Raw genomic sequence first — 25,759 nt, 5'->3', positions numbered from 1 at the left:
CCCAGGGACCGACAGTAAAGAATTAACTTAATTCTTCCACATATTCACTCACAGTAAACTCATTTCTTTAATTTCTGATATTAAACAAGAAGAACGTCTCCTCCTCAATTCTTCACAATTACTCCCTCTCTTCTATTTCTTCATAAATATTAGCTCCCTCTTTACCCTTAACACACTTCAGAGATTTTAGTGTCCTGGCTTTATTAAATTGATAGCCAACTAGTCTTGTTTAATTTCAGAACATCCAAGCATCTACCCTGTTACCTTTTCTAAAGGACGAAAACAGTAATTCATAATAGTTTTTAAATTTCTGAAATATTCTTCAACCTCAGCCTGCAGATTTCTTTAAAGTCACCTCATCAAATCTCCTTTCAATTCAGTTTTAGGAGATGATTTTTCAGAAACAGAAAAACTACCTTTGTCACAGACACTCCAATAAATGCACAGAGTACTTCTGATATCTGCAAAGGCTACAGTGACCCATCTGTATCAGCTTTAAAGTACAGGAAGAGCAGAACTTCTGGAAAAATTATTGGAGAACCACCTTCTACACAAAGAAACATCACACATTCATGTTTCTATGACATGCTGTGGTAATACCTGTATGAGAAAATATGGAGAGAAGATGGTATGCACTAGAATTCATAGTGAAACTAATATAAAAGTTTACAGTAATTTAATACATGTTGTAAACACTTCATAGCACGCTGAGAATATACCTGGAAGCAGTGGGCAAAAAACTAGAATGCTGTACCACCCAAAACATCTAGTATTTTAAAAAAAAACAGAGATAGCAGCAGAACACTACCAACTTTGCATACGCAGGCTCAGCTGAATTTCGTTGACCATCAGAAAAAAATAAGGTCTTAGAGCATACCTTGAAATGATCAAAACCCGAGGAAATCTAGATCTTCCCTTTGTACGTGTCGCCTTACTAAACACATTTCCTACTTACATGGTTTATTTTTGGAAGCACTTATAGCATGAAGGATGATGAACAGAAGATGTTCAGCACTAGATGAATGCAATGCCAGCAAGACACATCACACACAGTAGTGCAAAAGGGGCTGTAATTTGCTGGCCTGAATGGGTCTACAACAGATTTCCAAGAAGTTGGTGCCTTCTGCAAGGCTAGACTGCCAACAGAAGATTTTCTGGATGTTTTACAACATCAAAGCAGTGGCGTTCATCTCCCTTATAGACAGAGACTGAGCTCAGCAACACGGACGCAGCAGGATGTCTCAGGATCCAGCCCTAGATGACATCACCAGAGCAGATCAGGAACCAACTCAACATACGCATTAGGAAGGTTCACTCACACTACGTCAACAATAGCACTTGGCCACTACAAATTCACCAACGCATTAGCCCAGAGTCATTATTGTTCAGGACAAAAGGTTTCCCCCACCAGAGTCAGGCAGGTGTTCGCAAGCTGGATACAGCAGACTGACCAGAGCATTCTTTGTTTCTGGCCATGCTGATCCCTGTCTGCATCCACCTAAGAAAACCCAACAGAAAACCCTCCAAGCAATTTAAGATGCGCATTGACAGAAGCAAGTAAAGTCGGGAGTGCCAGATCTAGAACAGGGTCCCCTAAGACTTGCCCTGCGGCAGAGACGCCGCATTATAAATAACACTTAGTAGCATTTACTATTCTGTATGTTTATTTTCAGGGAAAGAGTGGCTGAGGGCTTCAGCCTGTCCCAAGGAGAGGGTGGCATCAAGCACGCCTTGTGAGATCCGGCAGCTAAAGCCAAGGTGGGTGGCACTGCCCGGCGCACGCTCAGAGCATGCAAATGTCTGAGGCTTCAGAAAAACACTTGTGCTTCCAGGTCCTCTCACGCTCCTTGTATTTTCAATCACACAGTAGCCCAAGAAAAGCAGACTAAAAGCTTATCATGGGCCCTTTTCAAGCTGAGGATGAATTTAAAATGTTTTCAGTGGATGAGCTGCAGGTATTTCTCCAAACATTATCATGCCAAGCTATGAACTATGCTCAAACTATAATTCAAATCTAATACAGAACAATTGCATTTGCTATGCTTGTTATGCCACACACATCCTATTTCTTTCTTGCCAGTTTATCCCTCTGGACAATGCACTTGTTAATGCACACATGGATCTCAGAACTGCCAGAAGCCTTTACCTGTTTTATTGATCCCCCCCTTGGATCACTCCAACAACAGTAAAGCAGATTTTCCTAGCAGGGAAATCAATACGACTTTAGCTTAAGGTTCCCATAAAATGTTTAATAAATTATATATTAATGATTTATTTTCTACTAATTATGAATTAATAAATGCATCTGATTTAGCCCACTGTACTTCAATATCTGGACTCCACACTGGAAACAGCTCTTAGATTCTCCCTTTCAACGGCTTAACTGAGAAATCCTTTAGAAATTACTTTACTCTTTGTGCTTGGTATAAGCAGTCAACGTTTCCAAAACACACATATTGCTCAGAGCATCTTAGTGTCCAAGTGTTCAGCACACTGTGGTCTCAAGAGGGAATGCAAAAGGTCAGCAAGAAAAGCAGAGATAATTTCAGTAATATAGACAAAGATGACAGGTCAATGGGTTAACCCTTAAAATTCCTAGTATTAACCACATGGTTCAATAGTCAAAAGAATGGTTAATACAAGTTTGCATAGGCACACGTTTAAAATGCCAGAAGGGACCAGGATATTTGGATATTTTGAACACTTTGACTGCCACTGAGTGTTCAACCTTACTGATTCTGTTCTGCCACTGCCACTTGCGTATGGCCTTGGTCAAGGCACTCTGCCAGCTTTGGAACAATGGCACAGCTGAGAAACATGAATCCTGAATTAGCTCGTGAAGTGATCTTATGCGTAGAATCACAGAATAGTTTGGGTTGGAAGGGACCTTAAGATCATCTAGTTCCAACCCTATTGCCATGCATCTTACATAAATCAAACCATTAGGCCCTATCTAAAATAATTCGTGCTAAGAGGTGGTGTGCAACTCCCCTCTTCAAAATTATCCTACAGAAACTGATCTATCTCCCAGGAGCCTGGACTTCATTGTCAGAACAGAGTGCTATACACTTACTACTGATTCATTCATGGCTGTTCTGGTATTAAGATGCAGTCAATGACTCACTGCCTGTACTATGACTTCTGTGTAGCAAACTGAGACAACCAGTTCTTAAATCTTTTGGATCTTCTGACATACCAGGTTACAGACTGTACCAAAGCAAAAGACTACAAACCAAACTTAATATGACTTTAACTGTGCATACAGTTGGAAGTCCCTAGAACAACTTTAAATATGTTTAACTAACATTGCAAAGTACCCGGGTGAAGTTCTGGTTAACAGGGTATGCTTTTTCTCAAAAAAACCCCAACAGAAAATATGTATTATTCTACTACACTCACACACACATGCAGCTTATTTAGGAAGAATGGGTAAATGAATTTCATTCATCTTCAAATTACCCTTTGTGTGTTCATATGCGACAACATTAATTAACATCAGTAAAGCATTCATAAGACAGAAAGTACAGTGTCAGGACTAAGAACAACACGTACTCTTACCACTCACTGTGCAGTTCACTCTGTATGCATCATTTATGCCTAGGAATGTTATTTTAGAAGTGGATCCTCTTTGAAACTCACAGATGTTAATGCTAGAATCTGGATCTATTGGTAATAACAAAAGCATTTTCTGCAGCTTCAATCCTGCAGACTGCTAGGCAGTTAGTAAGTTAGGAAATACTTCATCATTACTGGCTGAAAGAGATAATTCTGCAACAGAACGATTGGCAGAGGCGTTTGCCGACAGGAACACTCTCAATAACACTACTGCACCACTACTGAATACTCTCTGCCCCTTGCATAATATTTTAAAAACAAGTAACCGATAAACATTGACGATGACTACGGGGACCACAATGGAGCAAAGCAGGATTTAGTTCTTAACCTAAGCAGTATGAAGTTGCACATTTGAAATCAGTGACTTGAATTTCAATTCAATTATGCTTTAAGTTAGTTGGTTAAATGATTGCAATGTATAAAGTATTCCAGGAAGAAAGCTTCTACGCAGTGCTTTAATGTCAAACTCCTGTATTTCAATAGATGAAGGACTAACCATCATATAAGGACGGAGAACAGCACTGTCCCTGTAGCCAGCTTTTGACACACAGGCCACTTACTGCCTTCTAAGCTTTTGGCTTAGAAGATGCACACCTACCTTCAAGGACACCAAAAAGGCACTACAGTATCTCTCAGAATTAAAGTGGGAAAACCATGAGATTAAATTGGTTTTCAACCTGGATATTATTTCTGACCCCATGTTACCTGGAGGTCAACTTTAGCAGTGGAGTCAAGGTGATTTCAACTCACGATGAAAAGGGTTTCCTGCATTCTGGTTTTGGCTTACTCAAACCTTCCAGTCACCCTTCCACACTGAGACGCTAGCGTCACGAAGCTTTGCATAAATGTCCGCTTGTATTTTTTAAAGTATGGAGCCATATCATCATGTCTCTGTTTTTTTACCCCACAGAGTAGAAATACAAACCAGTACTTTCTCTGCTCACAGTAAATGGTTCCCTGGCATCTACAGCTGACACTCAATTTACACAAGACTACTGAGATGAAATTCAGCGTGTCACCTGTGCTCATGTGAACTGCTTCCAGCAGATTCACAATAGTGACTTTTAGTTACCTGTCTGATGTTCCTGTTAAAAGTACACACAGCGAAGCCTGATGACAAAACTAAGATTAGTTTGTTGACTCACTTTTAGTTTTTCCTCAGGAAAAAATATTCGAGAAATAAAACCTGTTAAGGTCTACAGTAGAAGAAAAATAGAAGTCCTACCTCTACTACTGCTTTGGCATCCAGTCTGAAGTTGAAATCTCCAAAGACAAAATACGAAACTTTCTCAAACCGCTGATCTATAATTCTGGAAAAAAAAGCAAAACAAGACAAATCTGTCACTCAGCTTCACATATATGTGAGGATGCACAAATACACATATCTTATCCTCTAAGCACAATCTCAGAAATAAATATTGGAATGATTAAAACTACCTGTTTATACTGGAACAATATATTAACCATGCTTTTGGGCCAATTTTCTTCGCTTAGGCAATTCTATCTCCAACTCCAGTAAAATATTACATTTGATTTCTGGTGTCCGGCTGAAAGAGCAATTTGGAGGAAAGCAAGATCACAGCAATTAACACAAATAATGCAGGATCGGTGTTTGGGCATCACAGAAATCTCGAGGGCATCACAAAGGTACTCCACACCTTTAAAAGATAATTATATAGCTTTGGGCTGGGTAGCTAGAATGGGGAGCCCCAAATGAGTAGCGAGTTCACAGTATGTTTACCTTTGAGTTTATTTATCTATGAGACTGCGATCATAACGTTCCCTAGCATTTGTTAATATTTTTGAAGAACTATATGAAAAGTGACATGTTAAGAATAAACATTAATCATCACAGCTGACGGAGACTGATCTACAAGTTTTTTTTCTAGCTCAGTTATAGTTCTCTGGAAGAGAATTCTCTTTTTGTTCAAAACAGATTTTTTACTGAGGCTGTAGCTAACGTCTACAAGGGGATCTTTCCAGATATGGAAGAACAACCGACTTTTTTCTCAAGCCTTTGCTCAGTACTAAAAAGGGATCAGGCATTACTGTTCATCTTTCAAATCTTGTATTATTAAAAATTGTTATTATATAGTTAGCTTATCTATAATTAACAACAACTGTCTGCTACTGCTAACAATGTGCTTCCAGAGATCTTGGCATTTGGAAATCCACTGATCGATGCTTAATTTCAAAACAGGAATCAAAACAATTAATTTCCTATTCACAGCTGAGGAAGGTATGAAACACCTGAAATGCAACTGCTACAGCTACGAAGAATATACACAAAAAAACCCACAAACCCCTGCATTCATATACGAGTTGCACGATCTATAAGAAGTAAGAAACAAATGCAAGGCAATACATTGTGTACATTCTGGAAATACATAAATATGTAAGCGTTACGATGCCAGAAAGCCCAGCTGAGCTAGAGGCATGGACCCACATCGAGAGGTAATGGATTCCAAAGCAATGCACGGTAAGTAGGCTTCCTGGAACAAAACTGCCCAGCAAGGAGGCATTCATTTCAAATGGTTTTAAAAGTTTTAATACATCACATTCATTTAGACTTTCCAAAGCTATAAAGAAAGATACAATGTAGGATTTACAGTGAGATACTACTTCTCCTCTTTAAAACATCTCATAGTTCTAGTCAACAATAATCTATTATGTAAGGAATATTACTCTATTGAAAAAATAATGTGCACTGGACCTAAGGTAGTCACCACTTGAAGCAAAATCTCTTACAAAGACTTATCCTTTTCTAGTATGAAAATCTCCAAATCCTCCATTCAGCTGACAAATTATTGCAGGCACTGTTAATAAATACTGTCTACTGTCAGCTCCCAGCAAGCACTGAGAAAAAACTGTCACTCTTGACCTGTACATAACATTAGTTTGATTAGTGCCCTCCTGGCAAATTAAAGGAAAATGAGAACTTAAAAGTTAAACCATTTACATTAACAAAATTTGATAACATTATCATTGCTAAATCTGATATGCAACTTATGAATAAGAAAAAGCGATTTTGCTTTGCCAACTTCCTGATTCATATCTTAGTTTTGGCTTTGCTCATTGCCAGTTACTGCTGACAAAGAAATGACAGATATTGCAGGAATGACATCAAGGTCTAGAGAAGGCCTCTTAAAATAAATTGTTATTAGGAGAATGATGCCTGTGATTGTATTATGCAAAGACAGATTTTCCAAATAAACAGACTATTCCAAAAATAGCCTCTTAAAATGTCTCCTAACCGATGAACAAAGCAGCTGATTAGTCTGCTTCTGATCAATTAATTACAACTCAGTCATTTCATAGTCTTCCACATTACCTGATTTAAGCATGATTTGCATATAAATCAATCCCAGCTTTAAAACTGATCATTTTAACCAGTTCCTCCCCTTGTAGGTTGTCTCGTTGGCCCTTTTAGAATCGGTGTCTCACGACAGACTGAAGCAAAATAGTTCAAACGATACTTCTCAAGTGGTTTCTGACAAATCTCCTTTGCACAGATGGTGAAATTTAGGTGTTCAGTAAAATTACCAGCAGTGGTACGGCAAGGGATAAACACATTTATGTTCTTTTTAAATGATTCAAGACACCCAACAATAAAATATACTTTAAATCACTCAGCTTAATACACTTATGTAGCCTACTGTCCTTGCCACTGGAACTTATTATTAGTTCAACAGTTACCAAATCTTAGAATTATTTCAGCAATTTGATGCTTTCAGAGCTCTATTTTGAAATACCTACTGGTGCCTACAATTGCACTGAATTATGACACAAGAACTAATCTTCTTGATTGTGCTTTCAGAATCAGACTCCAAGTTAGCAAAGGAGATGGCTGTAAAGAAGAGTACTCCCCCGGAACATGCAGGAAAAACATCTGGCACTGGAGGGCTTGGATGGAAACGGAGCACGGCAAAACACTGCAGACCAAGGACACGCAGTGAGGGTATTCAGACTGGAACAAGAGCTAAACAGAACTGCTCCATTTCTCCTGTCCTCATGTTCTAAGCCACAAATGCATACAGTTCATCATGCGTACAAGTAAATGAGAACTGAGAGACATTTTTTTAAGGAGTGCTTGCAAATGAACTTGGAAGGCTTCAAAATCTGTGTTATTCTACTTTGCTATTTCTTTCTATAACAATATCCTTCCTTTAACCATGTACCAAATAATGACTTAAAAATGTTGCCATGATCAGCCAGTGGAGTGATAAATCTGAACCATAACAAGAAAGCAGCCAACCTATGCCACCAGCATTAATCTTACGTTTTCAGTGGGAGGATGCAGTGCCACTTCTTGCTGATTACCAGATTATCCTGGAAGGCTGCGTCATACCTTTTCTTTCCCATACAACTTTTCTAAAGAGTTGGTGACAAAACAAGTGACTTAGGTAAAAATTTCATGACTGTAGGGAAGCTACAAAAATTTCACTTCCACAACTCTATATGAAAGAACAATTTTTTTTCTATTATGAAAGATCATCAATGCCTTAACTAGCAGTGCTGTTTGTTCTGACCTATGCAGGACCATCAAGTGATGATGAGCAATCGGGGTTTATCCAATGCTTGGATGCAAACAAAAAAAGAAAACTTGAAACAGATTACAGCCCTTCCTTTCCAGAAAGAGAAGCCTTCCCTTTGAAATGGCCGGAAAAACACAATCACTCTTCTAAACTTTAGTTCTTGTTCCAGAAGACATCGTTTATGAGAACAGAATCTATCTGCACTTGGAACAGACCGAAGAAATATTTTTTTACTTTTGCCCATTTCAGCAACCAAACCAACAAATTCCATGTGGCAAACAAGGACTATTGGAAAAAAAACCCACATGCTTATGGCTGAGTTTATTGATCATTGTGTGAAACTTTAAAGCACAAACCCATAAATGCCATGGATGATTTCTTTCCTACCAGTTCCACATACACAGAACTTTAATTGCATAAGGAGTCCTTGAGAACAGGACAGATTCTTTACACTTGCACTGCATTCATTATTTTGCCAGTTTCAAATCAATTCTGCATTTCTAGCTGATGGCTTAACACTGGAAGCCTTCTAGACTGGTTGGGTTACTGCGTATCTTTTTAATTCTTGTTGTATTTTGAGAAGATGCAGACCACAAATAGCTTTTGAAAGAGAGTTCAACAGCTTTTTAGAGAGGACACACAGTAAGAGAAGGAAACACTCCAGCAAGTGTAACTTTCAAATACAGTTTACAGTCCAAGTTGGTCACATGCTTGATTGTTTTGATTAGTTAGAACCATGCTTCACACTTTTTTTTTTAAGGAGTAAACTCCATTGCTAATGGTGCAAATTAATGTTAAATTACTATATCAATTTCTTTGCTGCTAAATAATTAGATTTAATTCTTATTTTGGTCTAACAGCTGCAGGTTGCCGGATACCAGCAACTGCTTTACAAGCCCAGAAAGAAGTTACTGTGCCTGCACTGGAGATGCACTTGCTCTGCTCTGTTCGTAAGACTTCTAGCAAACCAACCTCTTCTCATCAGTGACTTTTAGCGTAGCAGTCCCCTAACACATTTTCCCAAAGACCTGTGACCTGTTATTATTATTAACTACGTGTTATTCTGGGTGCATTATGAGAAACCCCTGAAGCCCTCTGAGCTACGAGGCTGACTACGCGTGTGCTAGACTGGCCCACCTGCAAGGAAAGCCCTACCCAGCTCAGAGCAGGGGCTACTGGACCACTGCGGAAGGCAAACCTAGAGAGAAGCCAAACAAATGCCACAGGACAAGCAAATGCTCAGGGTTTGGTCTTGGAGCCTACAATATGCAAAGACAGATCTCTCAGCCTGGATGGCAGTGTCAGCTAAGTGGATTGGGAAGCATAAGTTTTTTCAAAGGTATTTAGGACATCTGGATGCCATATTCCTTTCACGAATAAACAGAGTAAGAGGTAGAGATTCCTCTTCTCCTTGATACTACTGGAAATCTATGTCTAGTTATTAATTTTAGACTCTACACCAAAAGCAATCACTTAGCGCAATCCTAAAATTATCAATACTGTGTTATCGGAAAGACTGAAACACTTTCATCATTTACTTTACTGTAAACTCTTCATTGTAGAAGTTGCAATTAAAGATACTTTATGGAATGTACCCGCTTTTATAAAAACTATACGGTGTACTGTATGTACATTTACATGCACTGAAATTCAGGTGGAAAATACTAGGGCAATCGGAAACATGACTGATCTTCCCTTTCTTTCATACTTGTCCCCCTCCCATACAGCAGCAAGAAAGGAGAAGACAAGGAAGCATCTAAATTTCAGCAATTTGGTCATGGAAGAGAGCAGCTGAACATGATTCAGTGTGACAAGAGGCACTGTGATTTGGCTAAACCATTTCTCAGGGCACTTTGTAAGGAGGATCAGCAGCATTATTCCTTTAATAGCCATGTCTAATGCAATAGCCAGCTGGGTTTTGTCCCAGACCAAGGTATCAGCATCAGGTCAGAAGGTAACATTCTGTTTACACGATTATTTCCTAAAGCACTTATCTTCTCCTCGGTGTGAAAGTTGACTTTTCTGTTTGTAAGGAGGCCTAAAGAATTGAGGGAATGGGAAAAATTAGCTACACTGAGCTGGAGCTGAATGGCATTAAGTGGGAGGTCTGAGAAAGGCTGCTGTGGCGCTCAGCAGGACACCTTATTAGCCGCGTCATCGCAGTTCATTCAGGCAAGCCATACCAGTGTCACCAGCATTCCCACACAAAGACAAAGTTCTTCACACAGTCTATAAACATGCCTCCCTGGCCAATTCATCCTAACTTGACACTGCTGAAAAGAGGGGCTTGCGGGTTTTTTTGTTTTGTTTTTTTTTTTTTTTTTTAAACACAACAATAACGTAACAAAACAAAACAAAAAACTTGCAGCTCTGCCAAGCAGGCTGAATGGAGAAGAAGGAGGGACACTGTCACGTTTCTTGGGAAGAAGCAGTGCAGAGGTCAAGCCATATTTTATTCAGTGAGCAAATTTTTATAATAACTAAATGTGTTTAAGATAAATACTAACTTATATGAGCGCTTCTGTGTTTCTTGTAGAGCTGCATGGGCAAGAAATTATCTTCCCACAATCTCTTTATTTTTGCACATTACCCACACAGAAGAATTAAAGCTGCTTTTATGGAGTAAATGTGACTGCCTGAATAAAATGTCCTTTCCTAAGTAAAGGAACACAAAAATCACAACTAACTGTGCAGAGGAGAGAGGATGGCTCAGTCTCGGTGCACCAATCATTTCTTAGGCTGAACTGCTAATAGTGTTTACTGTTGACCTAAGGATAGCCTTGAACCAAAGATTCCTTTTTGATCCAAATCTAGGAAAACTAATGCTGGCCTGTGTCTCTGCAAGAGATGCTAAAACCTTTTCACGTTTCAGCCAAGCAGTGAAGCATTCAGGAAACACCACAGAGATGGAGCCAGCAGGGCTGTTTGTACCCTTGCTGTGTGCAGCGCAGGAACCAGGACTCTGGACTCCCAGCCACTGGCAGGATTCTCCACGAGGCTATTGGCGCGTAGGTAGCACTGCCAGGTGCTCATCCCACAGCTAGACCCAAGCATGCAGTAGGCTTGCACCTCACAGCCACACTCTACAAAGGACACGCTCAACTAATGTTTTCTTGACAAGAGATCTTACCCCAAAGACAAAAGTTTAGAAAGGAAACAAAAAAGACAGAAAGTGACTTGACCATCCCATAGGTGGGAGCCAAGCGCTAGTACAGGGGTAGCAAGCGACCTGCAGGTAAGGAGGTTATACACACTTCCTTCTCCATAGATCTGTAATGCCAGAGGTAATAGCAACTCCTGCAGTGACTTCTGCTGGAAAGTCAAGGAACAACGACAGCAGAAACTGTTCTTTACCACAGCCATGTCAAGGAACTGAAGATAGAAGAGAACGGGAACACTAGGCTGTGGTTTCTACAAAACCAGGCACAGGATTGCTGTGTAGCCTCTCAGATTTCTGCTGTTTCTGTCCTCATTACTTCTTCCCTTGTAAGTTTTAGTTGAAGAGATCACCTTGCACAATTGCATCTTGAGAACTGGTCTGTGGGGGATCCACCTCCAGCAGAGGTTATAGGGAGAACCCTGTCTTCTGGTATCGCCTCCCTTCTACAGCACAACCAGCAGTCGGCTCGCATCATTCTGCATTCTCAGATCTACATTCAGATACAAATTCCAGAACCCTCCACCCATCAATTCTGAATAAAAGTTACCTGGTGACTGTCTAAGTGTGCCTCAAAAGACGTGATGTAAGTCCCTTCATTGGCATGCCTAAGGTGTTGTAGCACTGTCATTAAAAAGATAAAGTTTATCATATATTTGTGCCCTGTTCTTTCTGATATAATAGCCAAAACCTATTAATAACACCAAAACATCTCAAAAGGTCAAGCAGCATACAGCAAGATGAAGGGAATTGTCAAGAAGCTTAGGCAATCATCTTAGCACTCAAGACATTTGCCAGGGCTGTTTAACTAATATGTGATGTTCACTTTTAATTTCAATATAGTGCCATTTGGGCAAAAATGTTGTATTTTTTAATTAATTACAATGTCAGCAGCTATTAAGATTAAAAGAAAGACCACATCAATAATAAATACTTAATCCGAAGAAAGGATTACAAGAGCAGCAATAAAAATCAATTTTTAGAGCTGGAAAATTGTGACTTTTTCCTCACTTGACTGGTATTTTCATTATATTGACAAAGCCATGATCCTACCTGACACTGACATTCGCCTAATGAAATAGCAGCCATGTATAATGATGTAAGTACTTATCAATTTTGCTACAGGAGAATACAATGCCACAACACTGGTGTCATGCTACGAAGAAATTTCCTGGCTCTTCATCTGATGCATGAGGAAACAACAAGAGGAAACCAGAGAAATTGCACATCTTTTTGAATCTTCCTTTACTTTATGATAGAAGATTAAAATCCTTCCATGCAACTTCTAGAACTCCTCATTGTTGGTAACACTTGGCCATAAGCAGCAGATAACTGCCATATCTTAACTTGTATGAGACATTGCAACTCTGGCTTACTGCTCCGTAGTGCTTGGATGTGGTGGAGTAAAACAAAAATCCCGTGTTCACTCAGTGTTAGAGAGTGCTAAGAGCAAGGCAGAAAATAATCAGCATACGCAGCAAAGGGATGCCGATACATTAACTCATTAAAGCTGGGGAAAATGGTTTTTGTGACAAAACTAGAAAAAGTCAGAACAGAGGCACTGTGTGTCATGAACAGTTCATCACAGGAACAGTGGCAGGACGGTTAAGAAATCTTGCCAGATGCTGCTAGTGACAGAAACCCACACACTCCATTGGCTTGGGGAAACAGCTGGGCTCAAAGGGGTCATGAATTAAAACCAAACCCAACACTTCAAGAAAAGGGTAATGCAAATTACTAGAAACACAGAAGGGCTTCACTCGCCAAGGATTAAAAAACGCTTGATGTTGAGAAAAGCAAATAGCAACAAATTTTACATATTTAATTGTTAGCTTGGGCACTCATCCCTTTGAAAATCGCACTACAGTGGACTGACCACCGAGCTACAACAGGGAACAAGTGAGGGGCAACATGAGAGAAATATTTGAAGTGCTAAAGAGAAGGGAAGTCCCCTCTCTTTCAAAAGAGCACAACAATTAAAAAAACTAGAGCTGTCAACTTTTGATTTGAAAGAAGAAAATCTGTCTGGACATAAAGACAGTAGAACTATTTTCTTTGTAGGAGTAAGAAATGGAATCACCCTAGTCGCATCTTAAACCCTACGCTGATGGAAGAAAGTTAAAGAAGCTTTCATAAAAGGTGAAGCAACTATAGCTATTTACCTGCCAGTCCATGAAGAACGTCTGCCAAGTCCATCTACAACTACTTCAGCACTTGTACACACAGGAAAGGGGCTAAAAATGCTATAACCTGCATCTGGTTATTTACCTGTTAGGGAGAATGTGTATTTCCAGTACATAATACAAGAATCAAAGACAACTACCTTCTCACATAGTGATCCTATCTTCCTATGGGTAGTAAAAAAGTTGAAAGGTGGTTATTAGTGCCCATAAACTCAAACGGCAGCAGAATGAAGCTCTTCCAACCATTTCTCTGTTTTATAACTATCAGCTCATAGCATCATCTTGCAGTGAGCCTTGTAAATAAAATCACAATAGCAATTCATTTTCATTTCTCTGCAAATGAATAAAAATTGGATCAACAGCCCATATAGATTCTTTTTAATTGAATCATAGCTATCCTGGAAGATTATATGGCTCTACGATAGAAGATTTCAAAAGACACAAACCACAACAAATGCTGATGCCAGTATCACCTTTAGCTAGACAGTAATGACTGCTTTTTAGCTAACCCCAGACTCTCTAAGGGACAAATTACAGCAAAAAGAGAAATATAACTCAACAAGAATGTGATGCACTCTGCATGTTCTCATACAAAGCCATTTTCAGAGCAAAATCAGGCAGGCAGCAAGTTATTTGGTTCCATATTTATTTATGGAGGAAACGTCCCTTTTTTAAGATGCATTCTCTCTTTTCTTCAACTGTCTCCGCTTAATTACACTAATTCTCCTGGGAGTGGTATTTTTTTACACAGCATTCAATCTAGCCAGTCGTTACACTGGTTATATTCTACTAGAAAGACACGGTAGCCAACGGAGGCAGCACCAGGAGAACCTATCATGGGAAATGGGTAAAAAGGGAGTAAAGCCCATCTGAAAGGTGAGCTGGAAAGCAGCCCCAAGCTCACCAGCAGACTTGGCAACTCCTTACTGCAATCTCCATCACAGGTTATTCGCTTTTGTGAAAATATCTGTCAAAAATCCCTCCAGGAAACCCCAGAGCTTTTATTTTCAGTATTTCTCTTGGAAAAGCCACATATCTGTTCATATTAGTCAGACAAAGTGAAGAGTGACTTAGTGTATCCACACACTTTTCTGTGTGACACCTGCAAGCTCTTACACATTCTGGATTTTGGATTGTTTATTCTCCAGTCAGATCTTTGCTTCCAAATCTGCTTTTGTTTATACAGATTTGTTTTTATCACGAGAGAAAACAGAAGAGATCTTTAATTTACCTTTTGAACAACAAATGCTGCACATTTATTATTAACCTGTTCAGTTATTAATTAATAAAAAAATGCTGAAAATAACAGAATAAGGGCAAAATTACTGACTAGGACTATCAGAAAACATAATTCACTTATTATGGAAATGTATTTATTGTGTCCTTAAAACGATAATAATATCTATTTTCCATTACAATATGTACAAGTATGAAATTATAATATGTTAAAAATATAACCTAAATAAAATTCAAAATGTTTTTGTGTAAGTAGGATGGACGTAAGAGTTTAATTTTTTACATCTGCATCAAATAGATAAAAGCTCGAGCCAGGAGAAAACCAAGATGTAAGGAAATAGTGTCTTTGACTATATTTGACAGGTTGAAAGTAACAAGACAATTTTGCTGGCTTTACACTTTAGAGAGCATATTATACAAACACACTAATTTTGAGAGCACTTAACCTTAGTTTAAAGGTGGGGGGGATGACTGAATATTAATGAGATGAGCCTCAGGGTGTTTAATGAAAAGCTGTCTTTTTGAATGTGATCTAGGGTTTTAAACCTTTGTTAGAGGATATTTGGATGGAAGGTTTATTTGCCCTGGAAGTGCATTCTATCTGCATACACAGAAATTTCACTAAACGTTTGAAGGCACAAGATTACAGAGAGTTTTCACTCCGAGTTAAAATCACTGCTGCAAAAAATAAACAAAATCAAATAAAATCCAACTCCCCCCACCTCTCAAGCAAGCTACTCCTAGGATTTTCTGAAATGACCCAGATCTTTAGAGTGAAGATTTCCTTTGCTTAGAAACTAAGTGGCTTTTCTTTTGCTCATTCAGCTGCTAGTTCTGGGAAAAGCCCAAAGAGAAACATTTAGATTGGAGGGGTCTTTGAGAAGATGTGACAGTTGACTGATGAGCATCCATAAAATGACAAAGAATAGTTGTGTGGAGCCGGTGCATCACATCGCCTCTCCCTGGGAAACTAATTGCTCTGAATTGTTAATAGTAACATTATTTTTCTGGCAATCATTTCTTTTGAATACCCAAAATGAGCATGAAACAGCTCCTTTGACCGGACATAAAAGTTAAATGTCCCAATGTTGATCAAATTAACTTCAGCTATGTGACAATGGACTATATTTGTGAGAAAATAATGAAGGGCACAAAGGGGAGCTTTATGCCAAGATTTCACAGTTGTAATGTAAAAATGTTTCTGTTGAACTAGGCCAGGGAACATTTCAATAGGAAAACAGAAGAGCACTGTCACTTTCTTTAAAGAAAAAAAAAAAACAACCCACATTCATTTTATGGATCTGAATGCTCCAGATAATTTCAGGAAGTTTAAATGGCTGGCACATCGAGAACCACACTATCAAGCTCACATCTCACGTCCTTGTCCTTCGCCAACTCTCTTCTAAGACTTTTAAAGGACCCTCTCCTACAGCTTCTACTCAATCCCTAGCCAGGCTATTAAATCCAGTAGACACCCTTCCCCACCAAGGGTCTAAAGGACATGACTAATAGGCCAATATGATTAATTAGTAAGACGCATGCACAAGCATTAATTACAGCAGATGTATGACAGGCTAAACTAAAATGTAAGCTGCATTTCCTTTCTTACTCTCATGCAGAGCTCAACTTCACTGACTTTAGAAAATAGAAAAATGCAAGTATTACACAAATAGGGCTAATTGTACATGGGAATTATCCAAATCAAATCTGGAAGAATTTTTTTTCCCCAGAAAATATAAAGTATGTGTTCCCATTATGTATAAAACAAATTCAGTTTTGACTCTATCTGTGTCTATCCGAACAACATAACCAACTTCTGGGAATTTAGTTTGGGTTCACAGTAGTGCTGACAAGACTCATTGCACACGCTAATTTTCTACATATACACTGTATATGTATTTGTAAATAAACAAGCGAATATCCACTTAACATCAGTTTAATTTCAACTCTCCGCCTTTAAAGAGCCTAACACCACATTTTCTTTTCACTTGCTAAAAGGCAAATGCTAAACCCAATCTGGCTCAGCACATACCAACTAGCTGTCTTCAAAAAATATTGTACTTGCTATATAATTAATTTTTTGTACTATTTAAGCTAAATCACTTCAGAACACCCTTTTAAGATTAAATCTTTCCACTCTCCAAAAGTGTTACTATGATTATTAATAGATTCCCTCAGGAGAAAACTTTTAGCGGCCACTTTAAATCATTCACTTGACACGGTTTTCCTTTGTTTTTTCCCTTCTAACTCCTCCTTCTCCCAGTAATTTAGAGATGTTGAGCGGCTTTGTGCCTATGGGTTAAAACCTTGTAGTCAGAATAATTTTAGGGAAAGTAACGTCCCAGACGATTTTAACAATAAAACTAATTCCTTTGAGTTTTATTTGCAAACGCGTTTCTGGATTTCAAACTCCTGTGATAGCTTTTACCTAAGATGAAAAGGCTGTACTTAATTCATGTTTATGAAGATGCAGGGTGAACAGAACTGCGCTTTCACTTACTCCCACAGTGACCTAAATCAACTGTGAGAAGGTGTTTCTGTTTCATTCAGTGAAGGTTTAGCTCATTAAACTATTTTCCTTCTCAGTATTGTTCGCTGGGTTTGAACTGCATTGCTGTTAAATGCTCTTTAGCAGTTTAAAGGCTTTAAAGGAAAAGACTTATCAGTCTCTGTTTTTAACAGCACTAAATCTGCATTATTAGTTCATGCAGATAAGGGGATTTAAAAGCTCAGCTTGAAACCTCTCTCTTCTGTATTTATCTGACACTGCATAGCTCCAGTAGCTCAGCTGGAAATGTAGATCTATGAAGCTTTAAAGAGAGATTAAAGCCAAGAAAAGAAGTACTTTTTCCCCTATAGACGCTCTCACTTTCCCTTTTCCTACTGTCTGAAGGAGTGATGGCAGACAATGGTCAAAGATGGTTCCCAAAACCCTCTGAATAGGGACACTGTTGGTGGTAGCATTCATTCAAAGTGAGCTTCAGTGTATTGTCCTCCCCAATCAGGAGATCAGAATAGAGTTTGCTGGTGGCTGCCAAAAGGTTAGCAATGCCGATGAAAGGGGTTTCCCATTATTCACTGCTCTTACAGAACTCCCCTTTTGTGCGAGTCAGCCCATCATTTCACTATGGAGGTCCGGATCTGCGGCTGGCTGCTCTCTCAAAATGAACAATTCATCTCAATGCGAGCTCACAGTAGTAGCGCGCAACCTAAAATCGAAGGTTTTCTTTTCTAAGGACAGGGGAGCTGGGGCAGGTTTTGGCAGTGTCACATTTTAATGATATACCATCATGACATCTCTGACCTGCAGCTGACACTAATACTACAGTCTTATTACCTTACCCTTGCCAGGGCGTCGTGGGAGGTCCGAAGCCAAAATTAGCTAATGAAGCACACTGTACGCTGTAAACAAGCGTGCAATACATAATGCAAAAGGTTTATATGGGTTTGCCTCTCATGCAGAGCATAAGAAAAGGAGAGGAAACCGATGGAACCAAGAAAAAATGAAATAACGCTAGGCTTTTCCCACACTGCTCCACGTCACAGAACTCAAAAATCTGTGTCTCAAACTGCACCGAGAGTAGATCCTGGTCTTACTGCACCTCTGCCCCCTTAATAAGGGATCTCTTATAAACTGCTGCATGCTACCTATTTGCAAACTTTCTAAGTGCCTCCACGGTTTCCTGAGGGTTTGAACAGGTTTTACAGGTGATATAAAAGAAGACATACTGGATTTTTCCTCTTCACCCTTGTATCACCCCCAAAAGTGAAAATAAATGCCTAGTTTGGAGAAATTCCTACTTAGCCCTCTGCTGGGGTGCACAGGAAAAGCACTTCTTTATACACAGTGGGAAAAGCAGTTTCTTTTGCTAAAACACCTGCCTGGCTTTAAATAAGATAAACCTTACAGAAAGAAATAAAGCTTTGGATAGAATGTGATTGAAGAGGTATTTACACTCCATCCCACGTTTCAGAACCTTTTTCAGTGAAAACCTATGTAGGACAACACTGCATGTGCATAGGTATTTTTCAACGCATAACTTGATGTGGTGCAGGAATGTCTTTCACTTGTAGGATGCTGCCAGGGTGGCAGCAGTCCTGTGCTCCTCTGGAGCCTTGCTGCCAAGAGGCACGTGCTGGCACCTGTGGCACGGGGGCTGCCGGACACCAGCGATCAGGGTAAGAAAACAGCACATAAAGGGCTCTGCTTTTATTTTTTCCAGCCTAAGCAGTTTGTTTGATGCAACATCTCATGCCGCAGATCGCAACGTATGCCACAGCTGCTTTGAAGAGACACTTGAAAGCTGTTTCTCAGGCAAACGTGAAGTCAAGCAGTACCCTGTAAGAGAAATACCCATTCCCTTTGCCAATACACATACACCCATGCAGAAATAACTTCTTCTTACTCAAGAAGTTTTTGGTTTTTTTTTTTACCTAACATTGTAACTGCTCATTAGTGCAGCAGTAAACTGTTGAGTATTTTGGGGGCTATTCTCTGTATTGTACCAACAGCCAGATGAATCAACTCTGTAACGCCATTATAAACCACGGTATCATTAATAACAGTGACAACTGCACACGAATGCTGTGTTGTTTCTTGGAAAAGACCAGCTGCCTACTGCACTCAGCTAGTGTTGAGATTAAAAGACCACAGAGTTTAATGCTGAAGGGGGTTGGAGATCCTGACTTACAAGGAGAGGCTGCAGGAGCTGGATTTGTTCAGTTTAGAGAAAAGATGTTTACAGGAGGATTTTGTTGCTAGCTTTACCTCTTTGGTAGTTACTAGTTTTGGTAGTTTTGGTAGAAAAGACAGAGCCAGTCTCCTTCCAGCAATGCACACCACGAAATGAGGGGCGATGGACACAAACTGCTTTAAGGGAAATTCTGACCAGGTACCAGGGAGAAAAAGTTTCACACTGAGGGTAGTCAAACACAGTAGTGGGCGGCCCAGAGAAGCTGCACATCACCGTGTGTGGAGCTTTTCAAGGCTCAGCTGGATAAGCCTTGAACAACCTGATCTGATGTTGAAGTCAGCCCTGCTCTGAGCAGGGGGATGAACAAGAGACTCACAGAGGTCTCTTCCAATGTGAATTATCCTATGATTCGGTAACTGAAAACATACTTGAATGGCAGCTTTATTAGACTCCACACAGACTAAAAAGAAATCACTCTAAATAACAAATTTAAAAAATAAACCTTCTTTCTACTTTACAGGTTCTGGTAACTTCAGAGACATTCTCCAATCTCAGTAATTTAGCTTAAAAGAATAACTGTATAAAGAAGTTTGTAGTTGGCATTGTCTAGAAAACTCTGATAAGAAGTGATCCTTTTCAGTTCACAGAATAAAACCCTCTACATTTCTGAGTATGCCTTTTGATATATCTTTTATACGCTGCTTATGAACACAGAAGATTGAAAGAGGCTAGTAAATGCTAATACATACCTATCAAGTACATAGCCAAGAGCCTTATGCCGTATTCCTGAGTAAACCGATGGGCTTGTTTCCCAAGCAATTAAATTGGAAGCATCATGGAAAAGATGAATGTTTACCAAGTCAAAGGCACTATGACAAAAAAGGGAAAAAATAAAATGATTCAGGATAAAAGAAAAAAACATTCATTGCATCAATAAAGCATTCAACATAATAACACTTACTGTAGTCTCTCTTATGTTACCTTAATATTTACTCACACAGGCTGTGCAATTTAAGCTACCATTGTCAGTGAATTGTCAAAGACTATTATCAAACTCATGACAACCCATCCACAGGTAACACTGCATCTAAGCTTTCACTTCAAATATACACAATATGAAAATGAAAAGCTATGTGGCAGTCACAAATTCACAGAAATCAAGCAGTATCCTCCCACTAGAATACATTTAGAACAAAATTGAATGTGTAAACAACCACAAGTTGATAAAGCTGTGGCTAAATACCTAGTAGAACTGAGGCTTTGTAATAAGCAAAATGAAAAGCTATGGATGTGAGGCCTTTAAGATTACAAAGTCCAACTGTAAACCTAGCCCTGACAAGTTCACCACTGAGCAGTTCAATGATGGAATTGGCAGTGTTAGGTTTATGGTCGGGCTCAATGTTCTTGGTGGTCTTTTCCAACCTAAACAATTCTGTGATTCTGTAAACCGTATCCCTAATTATCACATTGTTTCCTCCTAACACTTGTTGGGAGAAGGGACCGACCACCCCTTGGCTATAACCTCCTTTTCCAGTAGTTGTAAAGAGCAATGTGGTCTCACCTCAGACTCGTTTTCTCCAGGCTAAACAACCCCAGTTCACTCAGCTGCTCCTCATAAGACGTGGATGAGGAGCTGACCTCAGAACTTCAGTAAAATTTGTAAAATTTCATAGCTTTGCTGCCTAATCTGAAAGACTAGAGTATTAACTCATCCCTTCCTACTTGGAGGTGAGGCAGGGAATCAGGCAGCAGTCCATTCACCCAGCTGCAGGCTGGCTCAGCCAAAAGCCCACTGCATCAGCATCCACCCTAAGAGATAGATGCTGTCCTGGCTTTGGGAGCCCTGCCCTCCAGGAGGAACACGCAGGAGTTGAGGACTGCTGTTACAGTGCCCAGTGCTTGCCTTATGGCATGGCCAAAGATTGACAGAAGAGACTTCTGAAAAGAATCATAGAATCACCAGGTTGGAAGAGACCCACCGGATCATCGAGTCCAACCATTCCCACCAATCTCTAAACCATGCCCCTCAGTACTTCATCCACCTGCACCTTAAACACCTCCAGGGAAGGCGAGTCAACCATCTCCCTGGGCAGACCGTTCCATTGCCTAATGACCCTTTCAGTCAAGAATTTGCTTCTATGGAAAAATCTATGATTTTGATTTGGTTGAGGACAAAAGAAACGGGGATTTTCTGCAAGTCCCTTCTTAATCAATGAAACCAACTTCAAACCCCTGTGAAACAGAAATACCTTCTGTGTCCCACTGCATAAAAGCTAAATTATAGAATCACAGAATGGTTTGGGTTGGAAGTGACCTCAAAGATCGCCCAGGTCCAAAGCCCTGCCATGGGCAGGGACACATCCCACCAGATCAAAACTTCATCCAACCCGGCCTTGAACACTTCCAAGGATGGGGCATCCACATCCACGACTTCTCCAGGCAACCTATGCCAGTGCCTCACCACTCTCGTAATGAATCCCCTCCTTGTGTCCAAATCAAACCTACCCTCTTTCAGTTAAAACTGTTGCTCCTTGTCCAAAGGTCATTGTCCAAAGGTCATTACAGACCTTTGCAAAAGTCCTTCTTTGTCTTTCTTGTTAAGATCATGTACTATACTGAAAGGCGGCAATAAGGTCTCCTCAGAGCCTTCTCTTCCCCAGGCTGAAAAACCCCAACTCTCTCAGTCTGTCCTCAGAGGAGAGGTGTCCCAGCCCTTTCATCCTCCTTCGGACCCAGTCTAGCAGGTCCATGACTTTGTATGATCACTATGTGTCTACCTCATCTCCCCATCCATTAGATAGATAAAAATAGAATTATAGAATCACTAGGTTGGAAAAGACCTTTAAGATCATTATGTCCAACCATACCTGTCCATGCCTAAATCCTATCCCTAAGTGCTTCATCTGCCCATCTTTTAAACACCTCCAGGGATGGTGACTCAACAACCTCCCTCGGCAGCTGTTCCAGTGCCCGATAACCCTTATAGTGAAGAATTTTTTCCTAAGATAGGTGACAGCTCTCTGTGACAGCTGTTTATAACTACATTCTTTCCAATGTTAGCATACGAGTTCCCTGACACAGGGACTGGAATTTGCTATGAATGTGCACAACACTTGGCTGATTTGGGCTGGTAACAGTATTTTTACCAACAACAACACTACCAGCCTTGCAACATACTTGTACACAACTATATTCTTGTACTTTAAATGATTTCACACAATCTCACTTTTCACTGTAGCAGAAAACCTTCACATAGAGGGAATTTCTGTTATAAAAACGACCAGACAAAGGAATCTCCTCATCACCTACGTTAATCACACATGAGGCATCACCTCTAGTGGCTGGGAGTGACCTGGAAGGCGAGCTGTCTTTCTGAACTCTGGTCTCCCACTGCTGACAGACAGGACACAGATCTGAGTGCCAGACGGAATGCTATCCAGCTGTTATGGCCAGACTTTGTATTTGCTCTGCTTGTGGCTTTTTGTGTCCTAGAGACCTGATCTGCATTTTTAAAAACTCTTATCATCTCATGGCTTTGCTATTCAGCTCAGGACACGGTGAGTAACAGCGAAACCAGAAAACTTAGAATACTCTTTCACACATATATAACAACACCATCACCCTACAATCTCCCTAACAAAGCTCCCTCAAACCAACCACTGTTTGCAGGAATTCCTGTATACTGAGTTGAGGGACTGCAGGAAAGGTGTCTCCCATGAACTCCAAAAGTGATATTTAAGGGAGAGCATTGACATTGGAAAGGAGGCTCCTCCAGCACCTGCAGAAAGTGGTGTGCCCCATTAGCTCCTACATGCATAAGACTGCTATGTGCTAAAACCCCTCTATGTTAGAGAGTGCTTTGATACCCTCAAGCTTGATTATGGTGATGAGGAGATCAAGTGCCTGTGGGTTAAAATCAGAGGAGCCCACAAGAAGGTGGATATTGTGATGGGAATCTGTTACAGACCACCCAGCCAAGAAGAAGATGATGAGCTCTTCTATAAACAACTGGGAGTAGTCTCAAGATCGCGAGTTCTTGCCCTTATGGCAGACTTCAATCTTCCGGATAATCTGCTGGAAGTACAATACAGCAGAAAGGAAGCAGTCTAGGAGGTTCCTAGAGTGTGTGGAAGACAATTTCCTCACACAATTGGTGAGTGAACTGACAAGGGAAAGTGCCCTCCTGGACCTGCTGTTTGTGAACAGAGAAGGCCTTGTGGGGGATGTGACGGTTGGAGGACACCTGGGACAAAGTGATCATTAGATGATAGAATTTTCAGTTCTAGGTGAGGTGAAGAGGGTGGTTAGCAGGACAGTCACATTAAACTTCCAGAGGGCAGACTCTGGACTGTTCAGAAGGCTGGTCGATGAAGTCCCCTGGGAGACAGTCCTTAAGGGCAAAGAAGCCCATGAGAGCTGGGGACTCTTTCAAGAAGGAAATCCTAGCAGCTCAGGAGCAAGCCATCCCCGTGTTCCAGAAAAGGAGTTGGAGGGGAAAAAAACAGCTTGGTTGAGCAGGGAGATCTTGAGGGACATCAAAAAGAAGAGGAATGTCTATGAACTATAGAAGAAGGGATGGGCATCTTGGGTGGACTACAGGGAGGAAGTGAGATTGTGCAGAGGAAAAATCAGGAGGGCTAAAGACCAACTAGAGCTCAGACTGGCCAAGCCAGTGAAAGATGACAAAAAATGTTTCTATAAATACATTAACAATAAAAGGAGGATCAGGGAGAATATTTGGTCCTTATTGGATGCAAAGGGAACAACTGTGACAAAGGATGAGGACTCAGTCTTTAATAGTAAGGAAAGTTGTTCCCTGTGTGTACATCCCCAGGAGTTAGAGGAGCAGAACTGCCCAGAAAAGAAGGACCTGGGGGTGTTGGTTGACAGCAGCTGAACATGAGCCAGCAGTGTGCCCAGGTGGCCAAGAAGGCCAACAGCATCTTGGCTTGGATCAGAAACGGCGTGACCAGCAGGTCCAGGGAGGTTATTCTCCCCCTGGGAGAAAAAAGATGTTGCATTTCTCTTTGAGGGCACAATTCTGGTTAGTGTTTCAAAAATACATTTTAAGTAGGTTCCACAAACAGTAATAATAATTATTACGCTAGTATGGGACTGACAAGGGTAAAAAATTTCCTGGGTTTAATTGAATAGATTTCTTTAAATATCTTTACAGCTATGAAGAAACAGAAATTACATACTGGAGCAGAGATAAGTCTGTCCTAGAGGACTGTTACAAGAAACAAGGCTATTTAAAATGCTTAGTCTCACATTCAGAAAAAATGTTGGCAAAATTTGGTTGTAGCTGATCCAAAGCAGTCAGCTCTTAAATGAGAAAAGACGTTATGGAAAGAATGGAGTCAAAATGAAACTGTCAGACCTCTAACAAAAGTCCAGTCTTGCCGACAGTTTTAGACAGGATGGGGGTGGTCAAACGAGACCTTTTTTAAGCTCTCTGTCCAAGTTTCCTTCAATACTGTGCCTGCCCTTGGCAGCTCAGGCATGCTCCACGGACAAAGGTTCTCTGTCAGCTCGCTCCCCTTCACAGACAGGTGGGTTCTTGGTTTTCCTATACGAGACCCCTTCAAACAATGCTGATGGCTACAGAAATGCTCCTCAGCCAAGTGATACTATTCCAGGCACTGTGTACTTTGTGCTGCTAACCCCTTTCAGCAGCTCTCATCTTCAACAGACACATACTGATGAATTTGTGAAGGGCTCCAACACCACGTGTTCTCCACCTTAGGATAAGCTAAATGCAGAGGTGCTACTAGATAAAGCAATAAAACACATGTTCTCATTTAACTGCTTCACTGATGAACACCATTTGGGCTTAGCCTGAAGCCAGCTATGGATTTCAAGTTGCCCCTTCTCAGAGAAATCCCCTGAATGTCCTCTCAGTGTCTTTCCTCTCCCTTGGTCTTACTGCTAATGAAAGGTCCATGTAGTGAGTTTTCTGTGCCCCTTTTGAGGTGAACCACAGCTCAGGCCCATCATCTGACTGTATTAGCTTGCCTGAGATTTCAGATTTAAAGAACAGTTTTTCTTTTTATGGGAACCAAACAGTTTGAATTTGAACAAATGGCTAAATCATACTGACTGCGTTACTAGTCCTGTGCTCAGAGATGTCTTGTATGAGAATTTAGTGTGGAGATCAAAAATAGAGAAGGCAAACATACCTTCAGTTCAAAAAGGAGTTAAAAGCCTGCCAGCGAGAGCATGAGAACAGACTCCGGCAGCAAACTATCAAGCACAGACCCCAAGCTATGTGAGATTCCGCAGATCATGACAGAGACAGGGAACAGATTTGGACACGGCAAGTAATGGTCGTCAAAACAG

The 25,759-nt window shown here is 40.4% G+C and overlaps 1 protein-coding gene across 2 annotated transcripts in view; it reads right to left on the bottom strand.

The window, feature by feature from the left end:
- The window catches only part of INPP5A (inositol polyphosphate-5-phosphatase A), a 249,251-nt gene that overhangs the window by 73,254 nt on the left and 150,238 nt on the right, over window positions 1-25,759 (bottom strand). For both annotated transcript variants that reach the window (XM_069863389.1, XM_069863391.1), the window contains exons 8-9: window positions 20,170-20,289; window positions 4,841-4,925 (exon numbers count right to left, since the gene is read on the bottom strand). In XM_069863389.1, coding sequence (XP_069719490.1) covers window positions 4,841-4,925; window positions 20,170-20,289 — 205 coding nt within the window. The remainder of the gene's footprint in view (window positions 1-4,840; window positions 4,926-20,169; window positions 20,290-25,759) is intronic.

Source organism: Phaenicophaeus curvirostris, chromosome 9 (assembly GCF_032191515.1).
Source record: "Phaenicophaeus curvirostris isolate KB17595 chromosome 9, BPBGC_Pcur_1.0, whole genome shotgun sequence".
Classification (NCBI taxonomy): Eukaryota; Metazoa; Chordata; class Aves; order Cuculiformes; family Cuculidae; genus Phaenicophaeus; species Phaenicophaeus curvirostris.
This window is presented reverse-complemented; position numbering and strand designations above follow the sequence as displayed.